At 35.6% G+C, this 26,001-nt stretch overlaps 1 protein-coding gene across 4 annotated transcripts in view; it reads left to right on the top strand.

Moving 5' to 3' along the window:
• The window catches only part of DNAH5 (dynein axonemal heavy chain 5), a 420,121-nt gene that overhangs the window by 185,419 nt on the left and 208,701 nt on the right, over window positions 1-26,001 (top strand). For 3 of the 4 annotated variants that reach the window (XR_011966270.1, XM_072605437.1, XM_072605435.1), the window contains exons 13-21: window positions 4,633-4,718; window positions 6,704-7,025; window positions 9,065-9,271; window positions 10,640-10,811; window positions 14,485-14,630; window positions 16,323-16,482; window positions 17,050-17,295; window positions 18,178-18,368; window positions 18,461-18,551. Coding sequence is in view for 3 of the 4 variants with exons in the window: in XM_072605437.1 (XP_072461538.1) it covers window positions 4,633-4,718; window positions 6,704-7,025; window positions 9,065-9,271; window positions 10,640-10,811; window positions 14,485-14,630; window positions 16,323-16,482; window positions 17,050-17,295; window positions 18,178-18,368; window positions 18,461-18,551 (1,621 nt within the window). In the remaining variant the exon portion in view is untranslated. The remainder of the gene's footprint in view (window positions 1-4,632; window positions 4,719-6,703; window positions 7,026-9,064; window positions 9,272-10,639; window positions 10,812-14,484; window positions 14,631-16,322; window positions 16,483-17,049; window positions 17,296-18,177; window positions 18,369-18,460; window positions 18,552-26,001) is intronic. The other variant, XM_072605436.1, reaches the window with a different exon arrangement.

The following is a 26,001-nucleotide window of genomic DNA, read 5'->3' as shown; positions in this document are numbered from 1 at the left end:
ATTTTCTTCTCCAGAGCCACTTGGATCCAGTGACCACATATTTATCTGAATGACTGAAAATGGTCCAACATGTCATGGGAGATCCTGGCCCTTTCAGGCTAAGGCCTTTTTAGGTACTCACTTAGAGTGAGGTAATGCCCATTCAGTGAATAGGCCTCTTTAAGAAGTGAATCAAGGGATTGCCCCTTTAATTGGAAAAAAATCAAGCTGGAAGGGAAGACCTGCAGGGTTGCTGTTCCAAAGAGAAAGTTACCATTGACATCATCAATGTGCCAAAAGAAAAAACTTATAATTCTGGATGACCAATATGAATCAATCAGGAAAATGCAGGGGGTAAAAAACAGACACACACAAAAAACTCAGCTCCTGGAGCACAAATCAGGCCAACAAGAATTTATTAAGTGCTTATTGTGGGCCAGGTACTAGAAAGCAAAGATTAGACTGATGGCTGAACAAGCAGTCAGGAACCAACAACTGCTAAGGGAAAGCAAAGAGGTAGGCTTGGTTCAAGGAAACTGAGTAAGATGTTGAGTTGGCCTCAGCATCAGAAAAATCTGGCTTCAAGTCTTGTCTCTGGTATCTACTGTGGGAGCTGTGTAGCTCTTAGCAAGTTGAGTGTCTCAGGAATCTCTTTAAGACTCTAAGCTGTGGACAATGTCTATTCATGGATCAGTAAAATCATAGGTTTGTTTAAGAAAATTATCTGTGTGTCTATCTACATAAACAGATATGTGTGTGTGTGTGTGTGTGTGTGTGTGTGTGTGTGTGTGTAATATATTAAGAGAAAGACTCGATGGAATATTTTTATTATCAAAATACAAGGCACACTAACTGAGTTGGTTGTTGGTGGTTGTTAAGAGATCAAAGGCAGATTTGTGTGTGAATCTAGACCTCAGACCAGTAAGGTTTTTACTTGGAGTAAGGATTAGCTGTGCCCTTGGATGAGGTATGCTGCACCCCGTTGGATCCATGAGGGGAGAACACAGATGGAAAAAGGTCTATCCTATAGGTGAAGTTTTTGGAAGAAAAATTCACTTGCATGGTAGCAGTAGAAAGTTATCCCAGACAAACTGAGGAAGGAACTGGACTAGAGAGCTTTCTATTTAGGACTTCCTCTGAAGGTATCTCATTTATTTCCCCCCACAAACACCTCCAACCATTTCTTAGATTGATTTAAATTCAACATATTTTTATTATTTACTTATCATGTGCTGGACATTGGGCTAAATGTTCAAAAGATGCAAAAGTCAGAGTCCCTGATTCTAAGGTTCTTAAGTCTACTGGAGTGATATGATATATAACTCAGACTCAGATAGGTACAGAATCAAGAAAACTGATGTGGGAAAGAACACTAAAGATAGGCTAAAAGAGATCAAGGAAAGGCTTCTTGGAAGAAATGGCACCCTTTGAGTCTTGAAAGTCTTGAGGCCCCCTCCAGAGGGGAATATGAGGAGATAGTCTATAACAGTCATAGGATACAGTTAGATAAATGAATGGAGACTGAAGATGGAATATTGAGTTGTGGGAATGACTAATAGAACAGTTGGTTAGAATATAAGATTTTTAAAAGGGATAAGTGTTAGTCTGGCAAGGTAGGTGGGAGCCACCCTATGGAGAACCTCAAATGCTAGGCTAAGGAGTACATATTTTATCCTATGGGAAATGGGGAGACATTGTAGACTTTTGAGCAGGCTATTGACTGTGTTCAGACTTGTGCCTTAGGCACATTATTTCAACAGCTGAGTGGAGGAGGAATTGGGGAGGGACCAGAGTTCAAGATATAGGTAAAGGTCGATAAATTATTTCCTTCGAGATAATAGCAGAGTCCTTGGGAACTGATAATATCAGGGAGAGAGACAGAGATAGACAGAGAGAAGAAGAAGAAGAAGAAGAAGAAGAAGAAGAAGAAGAAGAAGAAGAAGAAGAAGAAGAAGAAGAAGAAGAAGAAGAAAGAAGAAGAAGGAGAAGAAGAGAAGAAGAAGAAGAAGAAGAGAAGAAGAAGAAGAAGAAGAAGAAGAAGAAGAAGAAGAAGAAGAGCTAGAACAAAGCCCTGGGGAACATTTATGCTAAGTAGCAGCTGATGAATATAGCAATGGAAACCAAAGAGTTGGTTAAACAGAAAGAGGACAGCCAGAAGAGAGCAATATTATCAAAGTCAAAGAAGGAGAGTATTTAGAACTGCCAGCCTAGACATATCCATTTTGAATGACTTAAAGTCAACTCTTATTTCTCTCTCAAACTCATGGCATCTACAACTCAACTATACTCCTCACATAAAAGTTCTCCCCTACTAATCTGTATTCCCTTCAAAATCCAAAGACACTTTATTCTAGTCATTTGGACTCAAACCCCTGCAAAGTTCAACATTTCCAAAATTGAGTTTAAACCCTCTTTCTCTCTTTTTCTCTCCCACCTAGTAAACTGAATTTTATGAAATCCTTAGCATTTTGTCCATGCCCTTTTCTTCTCCCAACTTCCCTTTTGCTGTCAATGGCACAGCCATTTTCCCAGTCACCTTCATTTTACATCTCAGTGTTACTCTCCTCTCCTCACTTTTACACATCCATTATATCTTCTAATCTGTTACAAATCTTTCCATTTCTACCTTCACAACATTTCTCTTATATGTCCTCTTCTTAACTCAGACAACTGCTGCCCTAGTTTAGGCCCCTATCACTTCTCACTTGAACTGTTGCAATAGCCTTCTAACTGGTCTCCTTGTCTTATCCTTCCTCATTCCAATCCATTTAGTTGCCAATGTGATTTTTTTCTAAAGTGTGTGAACGTATTCTCCATTTCTTCTCCTCCCATTTATGAGCTCCAGTAGCATTTTGTTTCTCCTAGTATCAAATACTGTATATGTTTGCATTTCATGTTCTTTGTTACTGGGATCCTTCCAGCCTTTCTATCTTCTCACACTTTATTTTTCTCCACACTCTTGATTCCAGCAATACTGGTCCACTCACATTCCTTGAACAGGAAACTTTATTTCTTTTCACTGTATCTTTACACTACCCCTCTCCCACTCCTGGAATGTTCTGCTCCCTCACCTATGCCTTTTACTTTTCTTGGCTTCCCTCAAGATTTGACTCAAATTCTACTTATTCCAGGAATACTCCCCAGGTGATAATGTTGAGGTTGAAACCCAGGGATGCCAAAAACTGTTGAGGTTTCATGATGTGTTGTTGTGGAACTGTCTCAAAGAATTCAGAGTCAGACCCCTCTAATCCAAGTATAGGCATTTACTGAGACTGACACCTCTCATGAAGCAGGTTAAGTTCAAAGAGGAACAGCGACTTCGGAGAGAACGATGAATTTTTATAGTGTAAAGATGCAGTTATATAACAGAAATTTGCACAGAATATAGGAATATGATTAATATTAAAAAGGTAGGAGGAGTTTGTTAAGGGATTAGATAATGGAGGAGGGGTCCCATCTATGGTTTGGTGGTTAAATATTCTGGTCATGTTACCCTCCAATTGGCTAGCTGTTGTGGTCCTGTCTGATCAAGATAGATAGTTAAGTATTATGGTCCTGTCTTGGGCTAGATGGATGATATGATTGTGATTGAATACAAGAACACACCTGTTCAAATATGTGGGAGTGGATCTGGGGGTCATGGCTGGGTAGAGGCAGTGGCTGGGTTCCCATGCCTGCTGTTTCTGTGAGAACTGTGAGTTTCAGGGACACACCTGTCGTTCTAGTGATCAGTGAGGCATATATCAAGAAGTTAGGACATTGACTGGGCAGCTAGGTATGTACCTTGGGCCTGTAATGAAGTTACACTACTGGGGCTGGGGACAGCTCTATTAGGACTCCATCAATAATACACATTCTGCCTTAGAGTGCCTTATATCTACTCCATATATATCTTGTCTCTACCTACTTAACTACCCCATTAGAAAGTAAGCTCCTTGAGGGCAGGGCTGTGTTGGGTAAGACTGAAATCAGGGTCTTGCTTCTAAGGCCAACTCTAAGTATATATTTTATTCTGTGGCACAGAAAAAATAAATTAGATACAGCCCAATTATTTGATTCAACCATAGGTTATTTTTGGTTAATCTCTCTCTTTCTGTGTCCCCTTGTCTGTCTTTGTTTGTCTGTCTCTGTCTTTTTCTCTATTCTCTCTTCCCCCAACTCCCTCTACCTTTCTTATAAATAGTGTGAGTAAATGAGAGAAAATATGATTCCGGATGGTAGACATGACATTTCTTTACAAGACCTTCACAGAAGCAGCTCACAAGGAAAAGTGTCTTACTGCATTATGCAATAGTCTGGTTGTGAGTCTGGGCTTTTTGATTCCAAAGTTCACTCCAACAGAGCTTTTTTAATGCTAAGTAATTACCTTCTCCCGGCTGTTACCTTGTTCTATATCAGTGCCCATGGTCCATTAGGTAATAGAGCATGGTATTGTACAAAGTGATCCCAGTGAACTGTATTAAGGATTATTTGCTCTAATCTAGTTTAAAGAATTTTGGTAAAAATTCTGATTGACATAGTTGATTAGTAGACATTTTGTACTTCAAATTGAGATCATAACTTCTCTGAAATACAATATCAGTTTGTGACTGTTTCATTAATATGAAATTTCAACGCTTTTCATGTTCATTATCAGGTTTTCTTTTATTTTAGAATCAGTTACAGGTGTTCATGGATATCACATTTGAAAATATTCAAAACACAGAGCGAGGACTAATGATGTTGAAGAAATTTGAAAGGTAAAAAGAAATTTGAAATGATTTTCTCAAGTATAGTCTTTAGGATCATGATAACATTAATATTAAAGAGGTTAACACAATTTCTTGTTTCCTTTTCTAATTAGAAAGAAAAAAGTAACCTTGACAAATTTGCTTCCTTATGTTCTTCCCCACCCCAATCCTGACTTCAAACGCTTACATAAGTTTGGTGAGAAGCCAGCCTTGGATCCCATGGTTTTTGACCAATATTCAATCTAAAAAAGTTGTGAGCAAGAAAGCATGTTTCATAAGCAGCAAAGTATAGAGAACAATAAAAACATGCATGAACCATAGTTTTACTACTTTAATAAGGTAAAACAGAGCAAAATTAAGTTAACATATAATGATTCGCATAATAGGTATTATGTGTGGTAAATGATAAATAGCTCACATAAATAACTATAATTAGTTAATAGTAAAAAATCAATTAGTAATATTTTTTGTTTTCACTTTTTAAATTTTGTACTATTCACAATCAGGGGATAATGTGAACAATTTTCCCTGATAGCACAGTACTAAAATACAAAGACTGTCAGACATGGAATTAGATGATCTGAATAAAAATCTTCACATGGTTACTTCCTATCTTGGTAGATGCATTTTCTTTCAAATTTTTATCCCAATTTTTATGGACCTAGATTACTTATTTCTCATAGATGTCACCAAGAAAATCTTACAGATATTGATTTTTTTTTTAAGTCAACAAACATGTATTAAGCTTTCACTCTATGCTAGGCACTGTCCTAAGTTCTTGGCATATGAAAAAAGGCAATAGCAATTTCTGCCTTCAAGGAGCTCACAGTTTAATGGGGAAGACAGCATGCAAACAATGATGAACAAATGGTATATGGAAAGAATAAATTAGAGATTATTCCCTTCTCTTTTACCTTATTCTTCACCAAGTGTTAGAAATTCATGTAGTCAACTAAATGTTGATATTAGACGATTGAATGTAGATTCTTCTTTTAAAGATAAACTGACTTTTGCATTTGATCTTTTTAAAGATACACTGACATCAAAGAAGGAAGGTTTTACTGGTGATGAATACTGTATCTGGGCCACAAATGTTCAGTTATTTATTTTTCCATTTAATTTTATATTTTAATCAAATAGCTGATCGATTTTATAATAATGAAAATGAGATACAACAAATGGACAGTCCAAGGGCTATAATGGCACCAACGGCATGTTAAAAGAGAAGTTCTACAGGGTGTTGGTTAGGTTTTATTTGAAGGATTCATGGAAAGACAGATGAATTAATGAATGACTGAATAAATGAATATATGAATTAATAAGGTATTTATTAAGAGTTCACTAAATACAATGTACTTTGCTAAGCTGGAGGATGTGGGGAAATACAAATAAAAAAAGCAAAACCACTCCTGCTCTGAGGAGCTCATATTCTAATGGAGTAAAAGACAACAGATATGAAAATTTTCAGCTCCAAGAGGAGAATTTCACAGGATCTAAAGGCATTGAGTGCTGTATGTGAATTGGTGTAGGGAATGTCCATACCAATGAAATCAGAGAGGCATCAAAGTATCAAATTATGATAAAAAACCAAACCTATCTATCTAAATACACTTTCTTTAAAAGTTAACTGACTTTAAAATTCTGATTGTTATGATTGAAGTACATATGGAGAAAATTTAGCATATGCTCAGGGCACTCAGTCTGTTTCTTTTCACAAATACTCAGCATGCTGTGACTTCGGAGCCCTTTTTGCATATCTCTAGAGTATTTCCAAACATTTACAAGTTTATGAAAAAACAAAAACAGCACCTCATTACCATGATGATACAGTTCTGCTTATAATTTCATGACTATTTTGAATTACTTCTAATAGTATTGGGCAACCAGTTCATCCTTCTTACACACAGAATAGCCATATGAATCAAGTTATTTTTGAAGTCTTAAGACATTATTAATCCCTTTCATTTATTCTAAAATACCCTTTCTATTATTAGGTTGAATATACCTAATCTTGGTATTGATGAAAAGTATCAGATGGTCCTTGAGAACTATGGAGCTGACATTGAGATGATCTCCAAACTGTACACTAAACAGAAAAGTGACCCTCCTTTGGCTCGGGACCAACCCCCTGTTGCTGGGAAGATCTTGTGGGCTCGGCATCTCTTTCACAGGATTCAGCAACCAATGCAAATTTTCCAGCAGCATCCAAATGTGCTTAAGACAGCAAAAGCCAAACACATAGTACGGAAATATAACAAGATGGCGAAAATCCTCTTGGAATTTGAGACTCTCTATCACAGGGCATGGCTTCAACAAGTAAGACCAAATTTATTTTCTGCCTAGTTGGTGAAGCAATGAGACATGGAGAAGCATGGGATATGCATTTGTCTATATTTTAAGGAGGAATGATGTTGAAATTTGGGTTTTGTCATTGTTGCATATCAAACAGTGGAGGGCACAGTAGATAGACAACAGGGCCTGGAGACAGGAAGACTCTTCTTCCTGAGTTCCAATCCAACCTTAGACACTTATTGGCCTTATAACCCTCAACAAGTCCTTTATCCATTTGCCTCACTTTCCTTAGTTACATTTGTCTCTAAAATGAACTAGAGAAGAAAAAAGCAAGTCATTATGATATCTTTGCCAAGAAAAACTCAAATGATGTCACAATCACACACAACTGAAATGACTGAAAAACAAAAAAAGCCTCAGGCAAATAAAGCTCTTAAGAAGCTTATAGGGGTAAATAAATTGTGTATATAAATATATGGATATGTATATATATGCAAATGTAAGGGATTTTTTGCATAGGGATGATAATTAAACCCATATGAGCTTGTGAAGTCACCAAGTGAGAGTCTAGAGAGAGAGAGAGAGATGAAAAGAGGGCACAGGGCATAGCTTTTGGGTAAATGTATAGGGGAAGACAAATCAGAAGAGCTAACCTCTGAAGGCACATAGGGATTATAGGGACACAGGTGAGGAAAAGAAGCATTTTAGTTTGAAGATGGAATATTGAATATAGAGAAATATCTAATAGGCCAGTTTGTCTGGAACGTAGAGTGAATAAAGGGAAATAATATGTAATAAACTTGGAAAGATTATCTTGAGCCAAGATTTACCTTTTTCCTATTCATTCTTAGGGAGAGGGATATAGATGGCAATCCAAAAAAGGAAAGAGTGGTGAGACAGGTAGGTGGAAAACACAGAAGGTGTCAAAGTGGAGAGGATAGTTTATAGTATTTTATGTTGAGGAAAGGTCATAAAGCTCTTTGAAACAAAGGATTATCTCCTTTTTGTCATTATAACTTCTTCACCAAGAATACTACTTAGTATTTAATATGTATCCAACAAATGCTTGCTGATTTATTGTTTGATGGTAGCAGAATGGTAGAAAGGGGAGAGGATATAGTTTGCTAAGAGAGTGGTGTTTTTATTTCCTTAAAGCATGAATTTATCATTTGGCTTTCTAAGAATGAAGTCCATTTTCATTGGGTGATGATCAAACATACTCCTGGGGTGACTGAGTCATATTAAGCTTGATATGTTTGAAAACAGAAGACAAAAGAAGTTGTAGCTAAATGGAAATATGTCTTGTGTGTTCCTTGAGAAGCAAATTAAGGAGTTAGTGAAGTTGATTTTATCATGTGTCCAAGGGTAACATAAATTCATAGATGCTAAGTGACCATATGTTGAGTACTGGTGATAAGCATTTGAAAAAAATAAGTGTGAAATCATTTCATGTTATGGATGACTATCACAGAGGAAGAGGAAAAGAAAATCTGGAGGAAGTAAAGAAAAAAGGAAAAAACTCAATAAGCCAGTTAAAATTAAGTCAACATGTACTCTAATATTTGATAATGTCTATAACTTTAATGCAAAGGTGGGTATAGTTTAGTACAGTAAAAATATGTTTTAGAGTCTGAAGCATTGTGTATGCCAGCATGGGTAAAATGATTAGTAAGTAGTATTAAGTACTAACAAGCTGAAGTATAACATGGCAGTTTCCTCTCAATTTTCTATCCCTAGAGTAGAATTCCTGGGGGTTGGAGAATTGAGCATTATACATTATATCCAAGGCTTTATTGTGGGCAGCAATAGTTTTTGCATATTCTTGATAACTCAAAGGAAATAAAACTAAAATATGCTACTTCAACATTTGGATGGAAATCAGTTCTCATTGCTGTTTAGGATATGCATGGAAAATTCACCTATGCAAGTGTCAATTCACACACACATTTTTATAGATCTCTTGAATAACAATGCGAAGATATTCATTGGGGAAATGGTTGAACTAAGGACACCATCTACACATTGCTCTGCTCATTATTATTATTTTTTTCTCTCTTCCACAGACTGAATTAACTAAGATTGGACTTGGAGCTTCCTTGTTGGTAAGAGCTCCAGAAACAGGGGAATTATTTGTGAATTTTGATTTTGAGATATTAACATTATTTCGAGAAACAGAGTGCATGTCACAGATGGGTCTTGAAATCCCACCATTTGCAAGTGCTTTTTACCAGAAACGGGAAATTTACAAGAAGCATTTCAATCAAATAAAGGTACTGTGATTTTAGAGCTAGAAAAATGGCATTTTATCTCTTTTAATTTTATCTTTTCTTCTTGATTGCTTTTCTATGTATATTTAAAAGCGTGACTAAGAAATGTGACTAAGAAATTATAATTACGAAGCCTTATGGTACAATACCCTGCAATTTTCAAGGTTCTTCAGATACATAATCGTATCTGATCCTCAGGAAGAGCAAAAAATATACTTATCTTTTACTTGGAGAAACTAAGGTTCAGAGAGGTTAAATAATATGATGAATAAGTGGAAGAGCTAGGACTGAACCACAGATCTTCAAACATCTGGTTGCTTCAGTGTTCTTTCTGCCATGACAAACAGGAAGTAGAATGATATGATATGTAATAGAGAGAACAACCTTGTTTTTATTTTTAATAATGATAATTATTATTTTTAAAATTATTTTTTAAAAAAGTGACCAAAAGACATTTAGCAAATCCTAACCCGTAAGACTACTTTCTCATTTCTACAAAAAATGTTTTATAAGGAAAACAATTATACAATGGAGGTATAAGAAAAGAAGTGGCAGGCTTTTATAAGACAGCAGTCATTGTATAGTAGAATAAAAGCTAGCCCTGTAGTATGGAAGATTAGGGTTCAACATACTAGTTATGTGACTCTGGGCATGTCACTTAGCCTCTCAGTGCTTCAGGCAACTCTCCAAGAATATAAAATGCAGAGAATCAGCTGATGTGAATTGCTATGTGGAATTCCTCCCCAGAATTCCAGCACCCATGAAATCACAAGTTTAGTCCCTATCTCTGCCTATCCCTATCCTTGGATCTCTGTCCCTATCCCTTTCCCTATCCTTGTCCCCATTCCCATATGTCTACATGAATATAAATTGTTAGTAATTAATTAGACCATATTTGGCCAAGCCCACATCACAATTAAAGGCAGAATGTGAGAATGTTAACATGAGGAATAAGAGACTGATTATCAGAATAGCTTAAAACAAGAGGGTAGAAGTTAAGCTGAGGACCTGACAAGGGTTTCTTAAAGGGTGGAAAAACCTTATAGACAGATTCTGCTATATGCATCTGGTTGAAAGAGAATGCTATCAGGCCATGTAGCAAAGAAAAGAATTAAAGAGCTTTAAAAAGTACTTTTAAGTTATTTGCTTGTTAAGAATTATGATAATTCTGTGAAATACCTAAGCATGTATTCAACAAATTAAAAAAAAACCCCAGAATGAAATAGCTTAGTGACTCAGTTCCAGATTATAAATCAAATAAATTGTAAGAGGTGGGGCAGACTTCCTAAATTCACGATCATAAATTCTGTAGGTAGTTCTGTAGGTAGTATTGCAGCATCAATTTCTGTTTCAAACTCTATTTCGTTTCAGATGATGCTGGCAGAATTTAAGCGAGTGAAATCAAAAATCCAACCTGCCATTGAACCATTGATGGTTCCTCATTTGGCTAAAGTAGATGAAGCTATCCAGCCTGGCATAATTTCACTGAACTGGACATCAATGAACATTGAAGGATATTTAGAAAACATTTTTAGAGTGCTCAGTAAGTCTCCGTGGATTTATTCATTATTACTCAATTTTTCAAATATTTTATGCTCCAATATGTCATATTTTAAAAAAAAAACTTTTATTATGATGAACTTTATGAGCCTCAACCAAAATTTTCATATGTTAAGAACAGTAAATGAGGGCTACAAATGAAACTACGAATATCTACCATGTACAACTTTGTTTTGGTATAATGCTAATTTAGTATGGTAGTTTTAATACTTTTCTGCTGGTCTCTGTCTCTTTCTGATCTTCCTTCTGCTCACTCTTGTTTATATTTTAACAATTCATTAATACTCTTTTCTTTTTAATCACTATAACTAAATCTGTCAAACCCTACCTTGCAACAAATAAGTAAAATCATGAAAACCAAATCCACATATTGCTTGTGCATAAAAAATATATGTCTCATTCTGCAGCATTAATCTATGAGCTACCTACCAAGAGGAGGGAGATTTGATTCATCATGTTATTGCAAGTTGTAGGAAAAGCAATGGTATCCCCAAGCAAAGAAATTGCTTTTTTACCAAATATATGATGAGTCATCTCCAAGATAGTTTAAGGATTTGTTGACCCTCATGGATTCTGTTTTCTGGAATTAGACAAATCTATTTCTTTTTGTTATTTTTTAAAAATTTGGCTTTACAATATGACCTTGGAGATGAAGAGATCTCAGTGTCCCTGGACACTGAAAAGTGATAGATGAGTGGAGTATTTCTAAATGGATTTATTCTTTCCTCAAAATTAAGACTATTTGGGCAGAGTTTTCAGATAGAGAAGATTCTTTTAAAAACAAGAAATGTTTTATTACTTATGATGTTTCCTCAACCTGGAATTTCTTTTCTTGTGATCTCTGTGTAGTCAATCTGCCCATCTTTAGAATAAACAAATGAGATCAATTCTTTTAAAATTCCATCTCTTCTTTAGAGCATCCTCTGACCTCTCTAGCTCATCAATACTCATCTCTTCCTTTCCTGATATTCATTTGTACTTATATTTAGCACTACATATTTTAGTACTTAATTATTTCATGTTTTATCTCCTCAACTAGATGGTAAGGTTTTTAAGGACAAGACTCATGTCTGATACTTGCACATAGTAGGCAATCAACAAATTCTTCCTAGTAGCAATCTTAGCCTGATTCTTAAAGATTTCTATTATTGACCATACTCTATAATCCACATTCTTCCCATTCATTCCAGATGTCCCTCTTAACACCATTTCTCTTAGACTCAACTCTAAATTGAGTACCTATGACTTCTAAAGTTATGTCCAGTCTATTTAATGCCTTAGGAGACTCAGTCAATGTGAAAATCATCATAAGATCCAAGGATAAGATCTTAAGACCTTAAGGTACCTTGGAGGCCATGTATTCTAGCCCCCTCATTTTATAAAAAAGGAAACAGAAGCTTAGCAAGGATAGGTTCTGGGGTATGCTGGAGGCAGCACACTGACTTGGAGAACTGACTGCTAACTTTTTAGTGTGAATATTTACATCTTGGGAAGCATCAAACATTACAAATCATAGTTTGATTCATTGTTTTGTTGATTGCCTGGACTTCAGAAAACAATGGAGAAAATGGCAGTAATTAAGTTTAAAATAAAAACTGTGCTTGGAGTATATTTCTTTTTCCTCAAGAGTCATTTACCTATATATGCTGGTTAGGCATCAGGTGCTCAAAATCACACAGATATTAAGTGGTGGAAGCCACTTAACTCACTTCTTATGAATCTAAGCCAAATACTCTTTATTCTGCATGACCTTCTACTAAACAGCATAATACCATTATAACACAAGGACAAAAAAAATCTCAGGAGGCATAGACAAGATGTCAGAGAAAAGGTAGGACTGACCTAAGCTATCCCCCAAACCGTTCCAAATACCTTTAATGTTCCCAAACAAATTCTAGAGTGGTACAACTCACAAAAGGGTGGAATGAAACAATTTTTCCAGCTCAAGATAGTTTAGGTGGTTGGCAGGGAAGGTCTGTTGTACCACGGTAAGAGCAGAGTGCAGTTCAACACAGTCAGCGCCAGTGCAGACTGAACCTCAATAAATAGGAGCAGATCTTGGGGGTGATTGAGTCAATGGTGGCAGTGATACTTTCCTGATCTCTTTGCCCTCAGATAGTAAAGGGGTCAGACAACTGGTCAGGAGATTATAGGGTTCCCTTTGTTGGAACTGGTCTCAGGACTCTGGTATATTGCCTATACTTGCATCTGGTTCACTGTTCTGGGTCTCAGTCCTAGGGTAAGCAGGAACACTAGCACACCAGAACTTGTGCCTGCAGGGTAAAGGGGACCTCAGTCACACTTCCAGGGTGTAAAAGAGTGCTTGTGGTCGCTCACAGACCAGATCACAGGCCAGGATTTATTAGCACTAAATTATTATTAATTCCTATACATGAATGAAGTGACTTTTACACTTACCATAATATTACAGTATAGTTCTATCATAGGACTTCAGAGTTGAAAAATAACCTAAGAGATCATTTAGCTCAGTCCTCTCATTTTTCAGATAAGGAAAATGAGGTCCAGGGAATTTGAGTTCCCCAAATATCACTCAAATACTGGTAGAATTAGGATTAGAATGAAGGTCTTACAGGAATTGCATCATAGATTTAGAGTTGGGAAGAACTTTAAAGATGATCTAATCTCTACTTTGTCTGATGCTTTTTCTACCTTGCTAGGTTCCCACAATACACCTCTGGAATAAAACTGAAAGGAATGAATTAAAATTATAAATGGAAGAGCTTAGATTATGGACAAGAACACCATAACAGTGAGGGCTGTCACAACAATTCTAAAATAGACTGTTAAGGGAGACTTCTTTTCCCTGGAAAATTTCGGTACTACTTTAATGCATTGTGGCAATTTTGGAAGAAATCCATTTTTATCTCCATGATTATATTGTACCTTTTCTTTTTCTAATTTAGTTTTGGAAAACTATGGTGGAGTAAAAGCTAACTTTTTTTTTTGTGAAATAAAATCTAATTTTTTACCACCTCAGAAAGAGCTGATATAAATTGTATATGAACATGTGTATACTGAGTATTCTCATATACAAAGATTAGAAATTAAAGGTGTGCCCTTGACCTGGAGAATGACTGAACAACTCATATATCTGTATATAGTACAGTAGATGTGTGGCCTCCTAGGTAAGATTAAAAAATATTATTGACATCTATGCTATCCGTCATTGGGATTGGAATGGGGAAATTTGATGAAAGCAATTGTTTAAAGAACTAAATACATAATATTAATGCATCATGAGGATTGAACATTAACTTACAACTTTTGATTGAAGCTTTCTTTCCTATAGGGAAGTAACGTGAACCAAAGGAGATGCAGTAAAAGTCTAAAATTGTTGTTTTCCTTCAAAGACTATAGGCTTTAACTACATAGTAGCTTTCACTGTGCTTTATTGCTTTTAATTGAAAAAATAACTAAAAATATGTTACAAATAACATTTTCTTCCACGGACTTCAGATATGCGGAATTTCATTGGAATGATTACATAGGAATGGTAATGGCAATAATTACTGTAACTGCTCTTATAAATACCCTTGCTTAAAAATTGGTTTTAATATTATTTTGATGATTATTTTGGTTTTCATCTTTGCAAAATGCATTCTTCAACATTTTTCTTTGATGATTTTTTTTAAAAGGTGAGGTCGAACTGCTTCTTGATCGGGTCAATGATCTAATGGAGTATCGCATTGATGCTGTTTTAGAAGAAATGAGTCTTGTGCCTCTTTGTAAACTCCCTGAGGATGAGCCACTTAGTTGTGAAGAGTTTCTCCAAATGACAAAGGTTATCCTAAGATGGAGTCTTCATTTAAAAAAAGTTTTGTGATATGTTGATAGGTGCTTAAAGATAAGGAATTTAACAGTATGCCCCAAAGGCACCATTTATGAATAATGAATTAATTCAGACATTTTTCTTTGCTATTAAATTTTTATTTCTGCTAGATCTGTGATTTCACTGTGTGAGAAACTGTCCATATCCATTCAGTCCAACAATTCTTCTCTAAATTACAAACTTAGTGATTAGAGTTGTCTGAACGTTGAAAGGTTAAATGACTTGGCCATTGTCACTTGTCCTGGCCACTATGTGTCAGAAATGGGACTTCAACCCTGGATCTTCTGTCTTTACTTTCTATGCTATCAAATGAGTTAAAAATTCTAAAACACTTAGTACAAACACTTTTCAGAGCCAGAGGGCATGACCCTTGTGACCCAGTGCCTCATTAACAATTAACAAAAGGTGTGGGCCTTTCTACAAAAACAAGCCTCCCCCAATCAAACTTCCTCCAGTGGGTTCCACCTGAGGCCTATTAATGGGGAGGGAAGATCTTTCATTAACATAAATCTCATCCACATTACAGAAACTCTCTGAATCTGTGCAGTTCAGCAGTTGGTCTCTAATTTATAACCTTGCAGAATTGCCAGGGCATTGAGAGGTTAAGCGATTGCCCAGAGTCAAGGAGCCAAGATGTGTCAGAACTGGAACTGAAAGAGCTCATGATATTTTTCTATGTGTTGTCATCTCTTGGTTTGCAAGACTCTACTGTCTGTCTGAATTTGAAAACAAAGGTGAACTCCAGATTTCCTGACTCCAGGTTTAGTGCTCAATCCACTGTGCCACCACCTATCTACCTCTAGACTGGTGTAGTACTGTTAAAACTCTGTCCTAGTCTCCTCCAAATCTGTGATACTGAGTTTGAGATATAGGTGAGAACTTTCAGATATAAATGAGAGACAGGAGAGTACATTGATTGCTTGATTGTTGACTGATTATGGAAAAGAAGGGAAGTGGGAGCTTCACGAAGCTGGTGGTGATAGCTACTAGCTCTAGTATCAAATATATTAGAAAAGAGTATGTGGATCAAAAAAGACATTGAATTTGGTGACCTAACTGCCACCTGAGAAAAAGTCCCTCTCCTCCTGAGAAACAAATATGGGCCTTTACCCTTTATGATAATTTTGAATTTATTAAAATCAGAAAATTTTCTCTGTAAATAATTGAATGTGAATATTGTAAACTTTAAATTAGGAATTTTGTACATTAGAAGTTAAGAGAGTGGGGAGATCAGTACAGACGTCATGATCCAAGAAAGGCCTTGAGATTTGGATTTGGCTTTGAAGAGGGTCAGAGGGAATTGGGAAAGGCATCAACTAGATCTGATTGGAGAGGATGATTCCTGTAATGTATTTTTTTTTTTTTTTTGTATCAGAAGATGTTGCTCCCTGAAAATACATGAAAACTTAGACTTTTAGTTTGTTTTTTCCAGGAGTGGTGGTAGGTTCATATTGCTCCTCATTTTCTCCTTGCATTCTTTCACAACTTGTCTTTGGTTTTATAAACAGTGTTGATCTGTGAGCATGGAAAAAAGGAGGTAACTGACTACCATGGAGATAGAGTCCATTGTTCTGGGTCTCATCGACATGTTGTACTTGAAATTGGGCTAACAACAATATATAACAGTTTTTCTTATGCTTATAGGATCTCTGTGCTAATGGTGCTCAGATATTACATTTAAAGAGTTCATTAGTGGAGGAAGCAGCCAATGAACTAATAAATACATTGCTGGATTGGGAAGTGCGGTCCACAGGAGAAAAAGTGTCAAATGGCAAACAAGTTGACTCCAGAAGTGAAAACACAGGTAAAAGAATTGTTAATGTTAATACTTTTTTTTTTAGTCACATTAATTTTTTCAAGCTTTAATATTAGATGTTTTTATTTGTATGATGTCAAAAGTTTTTCTCAGTCTTTTTGAAGCACTCTTCATGATTTATAAAGATGTTTATTCTCAGAAAACATTTATGGAAATGAAAATATAGTGCTAATTAATTCGATAATAAAGATTTTAATCTTTAATGACTACCATTTGTAAGTTTAAGTTTATATGAAGGTTTTTTGTGCCAATTACATGAGCTTATTATATTTAAAATACTTTGAAATTGTATAACAAATAAAATTTCTGAGAGTATATCAATAACAGTAGGCTGGTTCCAAAAATAGAGCAAGCTTCTGATTCTTCAGAAAGAGATTAATTTAGGTTTCATTCACTCTAGTTTAAGACTTTATCTACATTTCTCTTACTCCATTTAGCTTCTATCCTTCACTACCTATAGTTTTTTCAATAATTCAACTATAGTCTGTCATTTTTCTTCCTCCTTAACAAGTTAGGTCTATGTGTTGTTGTTTATTTTCCATGGTTTTGTTGCAGCAGGTGAAGAGCAGGAAAAATTAGAAAGTCTGGCATCTTCTCTTAATGCCAGTCAGACTGGAGTTGGGCTCCCTCCTGCCATAGTCAGGAGAAAGAAGAAAGAGAATGAGATTTTAGAGGAAGAGGCTTGTGAACTGCTTTCTCATTTCAACCATCAAAACACTGATGCTCTTCTGAAAGTTACACGGAATGCCTTAGAGGCCCTTCGTAAACGGACATATTCTTCCAACACAATTAACTTCCGAGGTAATAATCTCACATGGGTTCTTTATTGGCTAACTTGCTATTTAAGTCAATGACCAAGCTGTTCTATGTGGATGGCACCACTTCATGTTCATCATGAGACACATTCAGCAATCTGAGCCATTGTATTTTGTGATTTGTTTGCTAATGATGGATAGTGTGCAAGTCTAGAAAAAGGTCTAATGGACAGGTCATCCCCTTTACTGTACCAGTGAGTATATTTCTTTGGAGAGAGAGCTATATGGGAAATATTCTCATGTGGACATTATTGGGTCTTTTAAAAACCAGCAATGGTAAATATTTTTTTGGTTCCAAAATTTTAGTGAGTTTCTTCAAATTTTATCTTGATATTTATTCATGTTTAACAGTTTGCTTATTTATTTATCAACTCTTCTTAGGAATTATTAAAGGTTTACTATTTAATTCATATTTTAGGATCCTTTATGATAGTGATCTCTGTTAAGCACCAATAAAATGATAATTTACGCAATTATTTCAGAATATGGCTGATTTCCTTTAAGAGGAATATACTTAGGTCATGATATTTAGAATGCAATTAAAAAAAAACTTAAGTGCCTACTACATATAAAATGATCTTTCTTGCAGAGGGAAATAAAGATGAATTAAACATGGTCCAAACATCTAGGATCTTATTGTCTAATAATGCAAAAAAAAAGGATGTAAATGGTAATAAGGAAAATTAGAAGGTGATAAAGTACAAAAGAAAGGGGCATAATGATAACTGAAGTCTGAGAAGATTCTTTAAAAAGTAACATGGGATTCAGCTTAATCATCAGATCACCATGAGTTAGATTTGTATTTTTGCAAATGAGATCAACAGTATGTTTGTAAAGTTAAATAACTGCCATGTTTTTGTTAACCCAGATAATGAACACCCATCTAAGCCAAAGCAGATCAGCCTCCCCATTTTTAGGGCAAACATCATCTTGTCAATCCCGAACATATCAATGGCTCCAGTTCTGGATGATGTACAGCAGACTCTTAACAGAGCAGTAGAGTGTATCATCAGTGTCATGAAGGGAGTTGGACAGTGGAGTAAAGAACGATTGTCCACAGTGAGTTTGAGACTGAAGCAATACATTTACGTTAGAGCTTTTGAAATCAGTTATTTGGGAGGGATGAAAATGATGCTTTGTTTCTTTTGCAGAAAAAGCTGCTTGAAAGAAAGATTGTCACCCTGAGGAGCAATAACAAAGACAGTGATTCAGAGGATGACATAGGTGAGAATGGAACTCAAGGTAAGTTTTTCTTTCTTTTGGAAATAATTTTGCCTTTTAAATTCCAAAATTTTAGTAGGCTGTTCCAAAGATTATTTGTTTTATTACTAGTTGTTTGAAACATCATTTTCATTTATAATAGCAATGAAAACAAACTCAGTTCAAGACTGTTATTTTTAATTGTTCAGTTATTCAGTCATATGCAAGTCTTCATGGCCCATAGAACATCAGGACCTTCTAGTATGTGCCTAAATCTGTTCAAACTCATGTACTTTGTTTCCATGACACAATCCATTTCAACCTCTCCCTTTCTCCTTTTACCTTCAATTTTTCCCATCATCAAAGTCTTTTCCAATGTGTCCTGTCTTTTTATTATGTGACCAAATTATTTAAGCTTCAATGTCAGTATTTCTTCTTCCAGCGAGTAGTCTGAATTAAATTTTTAAGTATTAATTTGATCTTCTTGGTTCCAAAGGATTCTCAAAAGTTGCCTCTAGAACCACAATTTGAAAGCATCAGTTCTTAGGTGCTCAGCTTTCCTTGTAGTCCAATTCTTACAGCTATACAGTATTACTGGAAAAACCATAGCTTTGACTATGTAAACCTTTACTGTCAAGGTGATGTCTATGTTTTTTATTATGCTGTCCAAATTTGCCATACTTTTCTTTCTGGGGCAGCTAGGTGGTGCAGTGGATAGAGCACGAGTGCAGGAGTCAGGAGGATATGAGTTCAAATCTCATCTCAGATACTTGACACTCATTAGCTGTGTGACCTTGGGCAAGTCACTTAACCTCATTTGCCTCATTCTGGGTCATCTCCAGTCATCCTGATGAATATCTGGTCACTGGATTCAGATGGCTGTGGAGGAAAAGTGAGACTGGTGACCTGGACAGCCCTCTCTTCCTCGAAAAACAAAGTCAAGTGTAAGTCATGTCATTATTCTCTGATGGCGTAGTCTTCTTTGGTAACAAAGGATGAACACACACACACACACACACACACACACATACACACATACTTTTCTTTCTAAGGAGCAAGCATCTTTTAATTTCATGGCCACAGTTACTGTCTGCAGTGATCTTTAAGCCCAAGAATATAAAATCTGACATTGCTTCCATTTCTTCTTCCTCTATAAGCCAGGAAGTAATGGAACCAGATATCATGATCTTAGTTTTTTTTTTAAATGTTAAGCTTCAAGCCAGCTTTTACATTCTCCTCTTTCATCCTCATCAAAAGGCTTGCTAATTCTTCTTCACTTCTTGCCTCCAGAATGGTATCATGTGCATATCTGAGATAATTGATACTTCCCCTGGTAATCTTAACCTTGCTTTTCCAGCATGGCATTTTGCATGATATACTCTACAAAAAGTTAAAAAAAATAAGGTGACAATATACGGCCTTGTTGTACTTCTTTTTCAATCTTGAACTAATCAGTTCCATATTTGGTTCTAACTGTTGCTTCCCAATCTGAATGCAAGTTGCTCACTAGACAAGTAAAATGATTTGGTATTCCTATCTCTTTGAAGATTTGCCACAATTTGTTGTGATCCACACAGTCAAAGGCTTTAGTGTAGTCAATAAACAAAAGTAGATGTTTTTCTGGAACTACCTTGCTCTTTTCCATAATCCAGTAAATATTAGCAATTTGGTTTCTAGTTCTGCCTCTTTGAAAACCAGCTTGTCCTTCTGTTAATTCTTAGTTCCCATATTTCCAAAGTCTAGCTTGTTAGTGTGTGAAATGAGCACAATTGTTTGATAGTTTGAATATTCCTTTTTCTTTCTATCCCATTAATATATATTTATGGAATAAAACAAGCACTTCCACAATACAGTATAATAAAAAGATGATTGTACATGAAACTACAAATTTACTATGCACAACTTACTAATCCTTTAAAATGTAGCACAAAATCATCATGTAAATGTCTTTTTTTTCTTTTCTTCCATCTCACCCTAGAGATAACTACCATCAGACACAAATCTCTCTCTCTCTCTCTCTCTCTCTCCATATGTATATGTATATATATTCCTTTATAGTTAATTTGGGTTTTTAAAAGTTTTTAAAATAACTTATTCATTCAAAATCATTCTTAAAACAATATTGCTGTTACTGTCTACAGCGTTCTTTTGTTTCTGCTCATTTCACTCTTCATTATTTCATTCAAATCTTTCCATGTTCTAGAATCGTTGAACTCAGCATTTCTTACAGCACCAGTAGTATTCCATTGCAATCTTACCACAAATTATTCTGTCATTCCCCAATTGATGGGCATCCCTGCAATTTCCAGTTCTTTGCCACCACAAAGAGCTGTTATAAACATTTTAGAACATAGAGGTTCTTTATTTTTTCTATAATTGTCTTTGGAAATAGACCAAGTAGTGGTATTGCTGGGTCAAAGGGTCAAAGTGGTATTGCTGGGTCAAACTGCCCTTTGGCAGTTTAATAATTTTTTGGTCATGAATTCAGATTGTTCTCCAAAATGGTTGGATCAGTCCACAATTCCACTCACAATGAATTAGTGTCTCAAGTTTTCCATATCCCTTCCAACATTTGTCACTTTCTCCTTCCCTCTTTTTAGCCAATCTGGTAGGTGTAAAATGATACCTCAAGGTTGCTTTAATTTGAATTTCTTTATCCAGTAATGATTTAGAACATTTTTTCATACAATTATAAACTGTTTTGATTTCTTCATTGGAAAACTGCTTGTTCATATCCTTTGATCATTTATCAATTGGGGAATGACTTGTCTACAAAATATTTCCCCCCAATTTTATGCTTTCCTTCTGATCTTAGCTACAGTTGTTTTACTTGTACAAAAACATTTCAATTTCATATAATTGAAATTATCCATTTTCACTTAATTTTGCTTTCTCTACCTTGTTTATTAATTATTTACCTATCCATAAGTTTGATAAGTAATATGTTCCATATTCTTCATTTCTTCTTTTTCTTCATTTAACATTCTTTAGAATATCCTTTGGCATTGTCCTTCACTGGATCTTGATGTAGACTGACTTTTTCCAATCCAGGGGCCACTGTTGACTTTTCCTAATCTATTGTCATATCGAGTACAACACTTTAACAACGTCATCTTTTAGGATGTTAAATAGTTCAGCTGGATTGCCTCTGATTGAGGTGTTACATATGTTGAGTTTGCATTCATGAATGAAGAGTTCTGTTGGTGCTATGTTAGTTGCTAAGTAATTCTTTCCTACTCCTTAATATCTTCTGTGGAACTTGAGTTTGGAGTTATAGTTCAGGGTTCAGAGTTTCATTCTGTAGTTGAGGTTGTACTGCCCTAATCCCAGCAGAGGCAGGCCACAATTCATCTTCATCCTTCCATATAATTACTTCTTCATCCATATAGTTTGTTACAGATTTCTTCTTCCATTAGTACTCTGACTTTGACTTGGTGACTTGATGAGAAGTTCAGGCAGGTAGAGGTCATCAAATTCCCTTATTTTAACTTGAATATGACTTCCAAACTATTTTGTTGCAATGAAATTTTGTTATAATAACTACATACAATAAAAACCATATTCTTATTCAGCAATACCGGGGAAGAATCGACACTTATCAACCTGGCCTCTCTGTTAACTGTAACAAGTGAAAAAGGGGTACTATGAACATAAGAAAGGAAGAAACACATCACGCAAGTCCAAAGTACCCTTTTCATCTTTCTAGCTTTCTTATATTTTTGTCTCAGAGCTTGTTTTGAAAGAGTTTGACTTTTTGAGGAGGTGGAAGAAACTTGAAATGCTTTCTTGTTGGCAGGATAAAATTATTATAAATAACTCAGTTCTTTTTCTCACCCACCCACCCAGCTACCAAGTTAAATATGTATGTATGTATGTATATATATATATATATATATATATATATATATATATATATATATATATATATATATATATATATATATATATATATATATATATATATGTACCTATAATTACCACCTACTCACAAACAACATGTTGTCAAGGTTTTTCCCCCCATATGACAAGAAATGTATGTTAGAGGGATAAGAGAAAGTCCACACTATATAATGTATTGTGTATTGGAAAAAGCATTGAATTTAGAGTTAGATTCAGACTCTGTATGTATTCCTTTACTAGTTATGTGACCTTGGTTAAATTATTTGGTCTATTTAGTGTTCTGTGTTTTATGCTGGGTTAGATTTGATAAAAATTCTCATGTTTTTGTAGAAAAAAAGAAAATGTGGCTTAGATATATCTGGAACTGATTACATGGCTGGACCCAAAGATAGGTTCATTCATGGACACAGAAGTGAATCACTGTCAACTTGGAATGAAGCGTCTACAGTACAAATTTCCCTAAGTGTTATTACTTCCTCTATTCCAAATTGTTTGTATTTGTTCCGTATATATCTTGTATTTACTTACCTGTGAACATGTTGTTTTCTCCCAGTAGAATATAAACACCATGTAGGCGGACACTGTCTATTTTGTCTTTATTCCACAGTATCTGGCATATGTTGTCCTTCCATAGTTTCAGTCATTTCTAACTCTGTGACCTCAGTTGGGGGTTTCTTGAAAAAGATACTGGAGTGGATTACCATTTCCATCTCCAGCTTGGTTTACAGATGAGGAAACTGAGGCAAATCGGGTTGAGTGACTTTCCCAGGGTCATACAGTTAGTAAGAGATTGAGGCGAGATTTGAACCCAGGAAGATGAGTCTTTCTGACTCCAGGCTTGACGCTCATTTGTTGAGTCACCTAGTTGCACATCTGGCATATAGTAGATGTATAATAAATATTTGTTGTATTAATTGAGTAGCCATAGGACTTGTATTTGAACTTTTTATAGTGGTGTAGATAAAAACATGCTTAGCAAATTTGCAAATGACTCAAAGTTGATTAGAACATTGGGCCAAATCTACTAAGATAAAATTTAATGAGGACAAACTTAAAGTCTTATACTTGAATACAAAAAGAATCAATTTTTCCAGTATAGAAAGTAGAAGTAATGTCTAGATAGCAGTTTCAAATTAATTTCTGAAATTAATTGTATTGCAAATGCTATATGAGTCAACAGAGTAATATTGCGGCTGAGAAGGCTATTATGGTGTTAAATAACATCCTAAGAGGTATATAGAAGTCATAATACTAATGCATTCTATCTTGTTCTTTCCAAGAGACAGCTAGGTGGGGCAGTGGATAGAGTGATAGACTGATAGTCATGAAGACCTGAGTTCAAATCTGGCCTCAGACATTTACTTGTCGTGTGATCTTGGTCAAAGTACTTAACTTCTGCCTGCCTCAGTTTCCTTAATGGTTAAATGGGGATTATAAAAGCACTTACCTTTCAGGGTATACCTTGAACATGGTAGGTGCTATATAAATGCATATTCCTTTCACCTTTTCTTCCTTTTGTTTGTACTACATCAGCAGTGTTGTGATCAGTTTTGGGTTCCTCAGCATAGGAAGAGTATTGGTCACCAGGAGAGTAAGTAGAAGAAGTAGAATAGTTTAAAGACCTCAAGACCATGACACCTGAAGGAGATGCATTTGAAATTGTTACCCTGCAGGAGAAAAGACTTAGAAGAATATAATTAGTGTCTTCCAAGTATTTGAGGAGCAGTCATGTGTTAGAGGAATTAGGCTTATTTTGTTTTTTCCTCAGAGGGCATATCTAGGAGAAAGTGTTGGTAGTTGTAAAAAGTCAGATTTAGGCTTGAGGTAATGAAAATCTTCCTGGCAATTAAAGTTATCCAAAAGTGGAATAAACAGCCTTGGGAAACAGTCACTCTTGCCTAATTAGATGTCTGCAAGTTAAGATTGGTATAGCACTAGGCAGCTATAGAAGAGGATATTTTGCAGGAATGGGTTGGATTGCGTGGCCTCTGAAGTTCCTTTTAATTTTGAAATAGTGGTGATTCTGTGATTTTTAAGGTTCTGGCTGCACATCCTATGATCCTATGACTCTTATTTCAAGCTCCATTTGAAATTAAAATCAGATGATTGAACTATTAGCCAGTTTTTAATTTGACTAAATGTCAAGGCCCATATATTTTAAAGATTCTAAATATCACACTATATTTTCCAGTTTTATTATCTGGTAATTAGTAATCTATAATCCAGACAGGTTGACTTGCCCAAGGTCACACAGCTAGCTAATTAGTGGCAGCTCTGGAAATAGAATTCAGGTTTATTACTGTAGCTATGCAGACTATCTCTATCCCCAACTTATGCCAAAGATCTAGGCTTTAGTTTGAATTTTCATTTAGTCCTCTGAAGCTTAAATGTAACCATCTAAAACTTTTGCCATAAAGCTTCCTTTGGACTAAATCCTTTCTATTAATATTAATTCCTAACACTCAGGCTTGCAACTTGGGAGTCCTTCAATTCAATCCATTTCATGTCAACTCAACAAGTATTTATTAAGCACATGCCAGAAACTGTGCTAGAGCTTCCATCTTACTTATAGATACAGCATGTATATAGATAGTTAAAGACAGTATTTGAGGAGGGAGGAATCATTGGCAACTGGGGATTTGGAATTGGGAAAGGAAAAGGAGCTGAATCTTGAAAAGAATGTAGCCCCTATAGAAGCCCTCCCCTCTCACCCACAGGCCTCTCAGAATAGGGTGCTTCAGGTAGAAGGTACTCTGGAGATCTACATTCACTCCAAATCCGAGTGAAGAACCTCATTTTCTCCCAATTAGTATTAAAAGTGGGCAGAAAGAAGAGTGTATTTCAGGCATAGGGAAAATGTAAGTGCTGGAGTGGGGGATAGAATGTGAAGTTTGTGGAATAGCTAATAGTCCAGTCTGGCTATAATGCAATGGGTAATACAAGATAATGCTGGAAAGGTAGACAGGTTCTAGGTTGTGCACAGCCTCTAGTGGAAGGCTGAGAAATTTGCATTTTAGCCTAGAAGTGATTGGGAGCCATTGATGTTTTTAGCAGAAAAGTTTCATGGTTAGATCTGTGCTTTATATATGTCAATTTGGCAGCTATATAGAGGATGAATTAGAGAGGCCACTGGAAAAAGAGAAGTCAATCAGAAGGCTATTACAACATCCCAAAGGGGATGTTACAAGGACCTGAAAGAGGCTGATGATTATGTAGTGATCATGTGAGCAGAGAGAAGGCAACAGATGGGAGAGAGATTATAGAGGGAGAACTGGAAGGATTTGGCTACTGATTAGATATGTAAGTGAAGAGTTAAGGGATGGAATCATCTATTTAAATCTAGGTGACTTTTATCCTCAACATTAACAGGGAAATTTGGAGGAATTTATTTGGGGATGGAGAATGAGTAGTTCTGTTTTTAACATATTGAGTTTAAATTGCCATTGGGATAACCTTATGTCTCATAGGCAGTTGGCAATTAGTGACGAGTTCAAGAGATAAATTTTACACACACATACACACACACATTCTTAGATGTATTTTGAGGAGTCATAGTATAGAAGTAATAGTTCAACTGATAGGATTTGATAAA

The sequence above is a fragment of the Notamacropus eugenii genome, chromosome 4, assembly GCF_028372415.1.
Source record: "Notamacropus eugenii isolate mMacEug1 chromosome 4, mMacEug1.pri_v2, whole genome shotgun sequence".
NCBI lineage: Eukaryota > Metazoa > Chordata > Mammalia > Diprotodontia > Macropodidae > Notamacropus > Notamacropus eugenii.
This window is presented reverse-complemented; position numbering and strand designations above follow the sequence as displayed.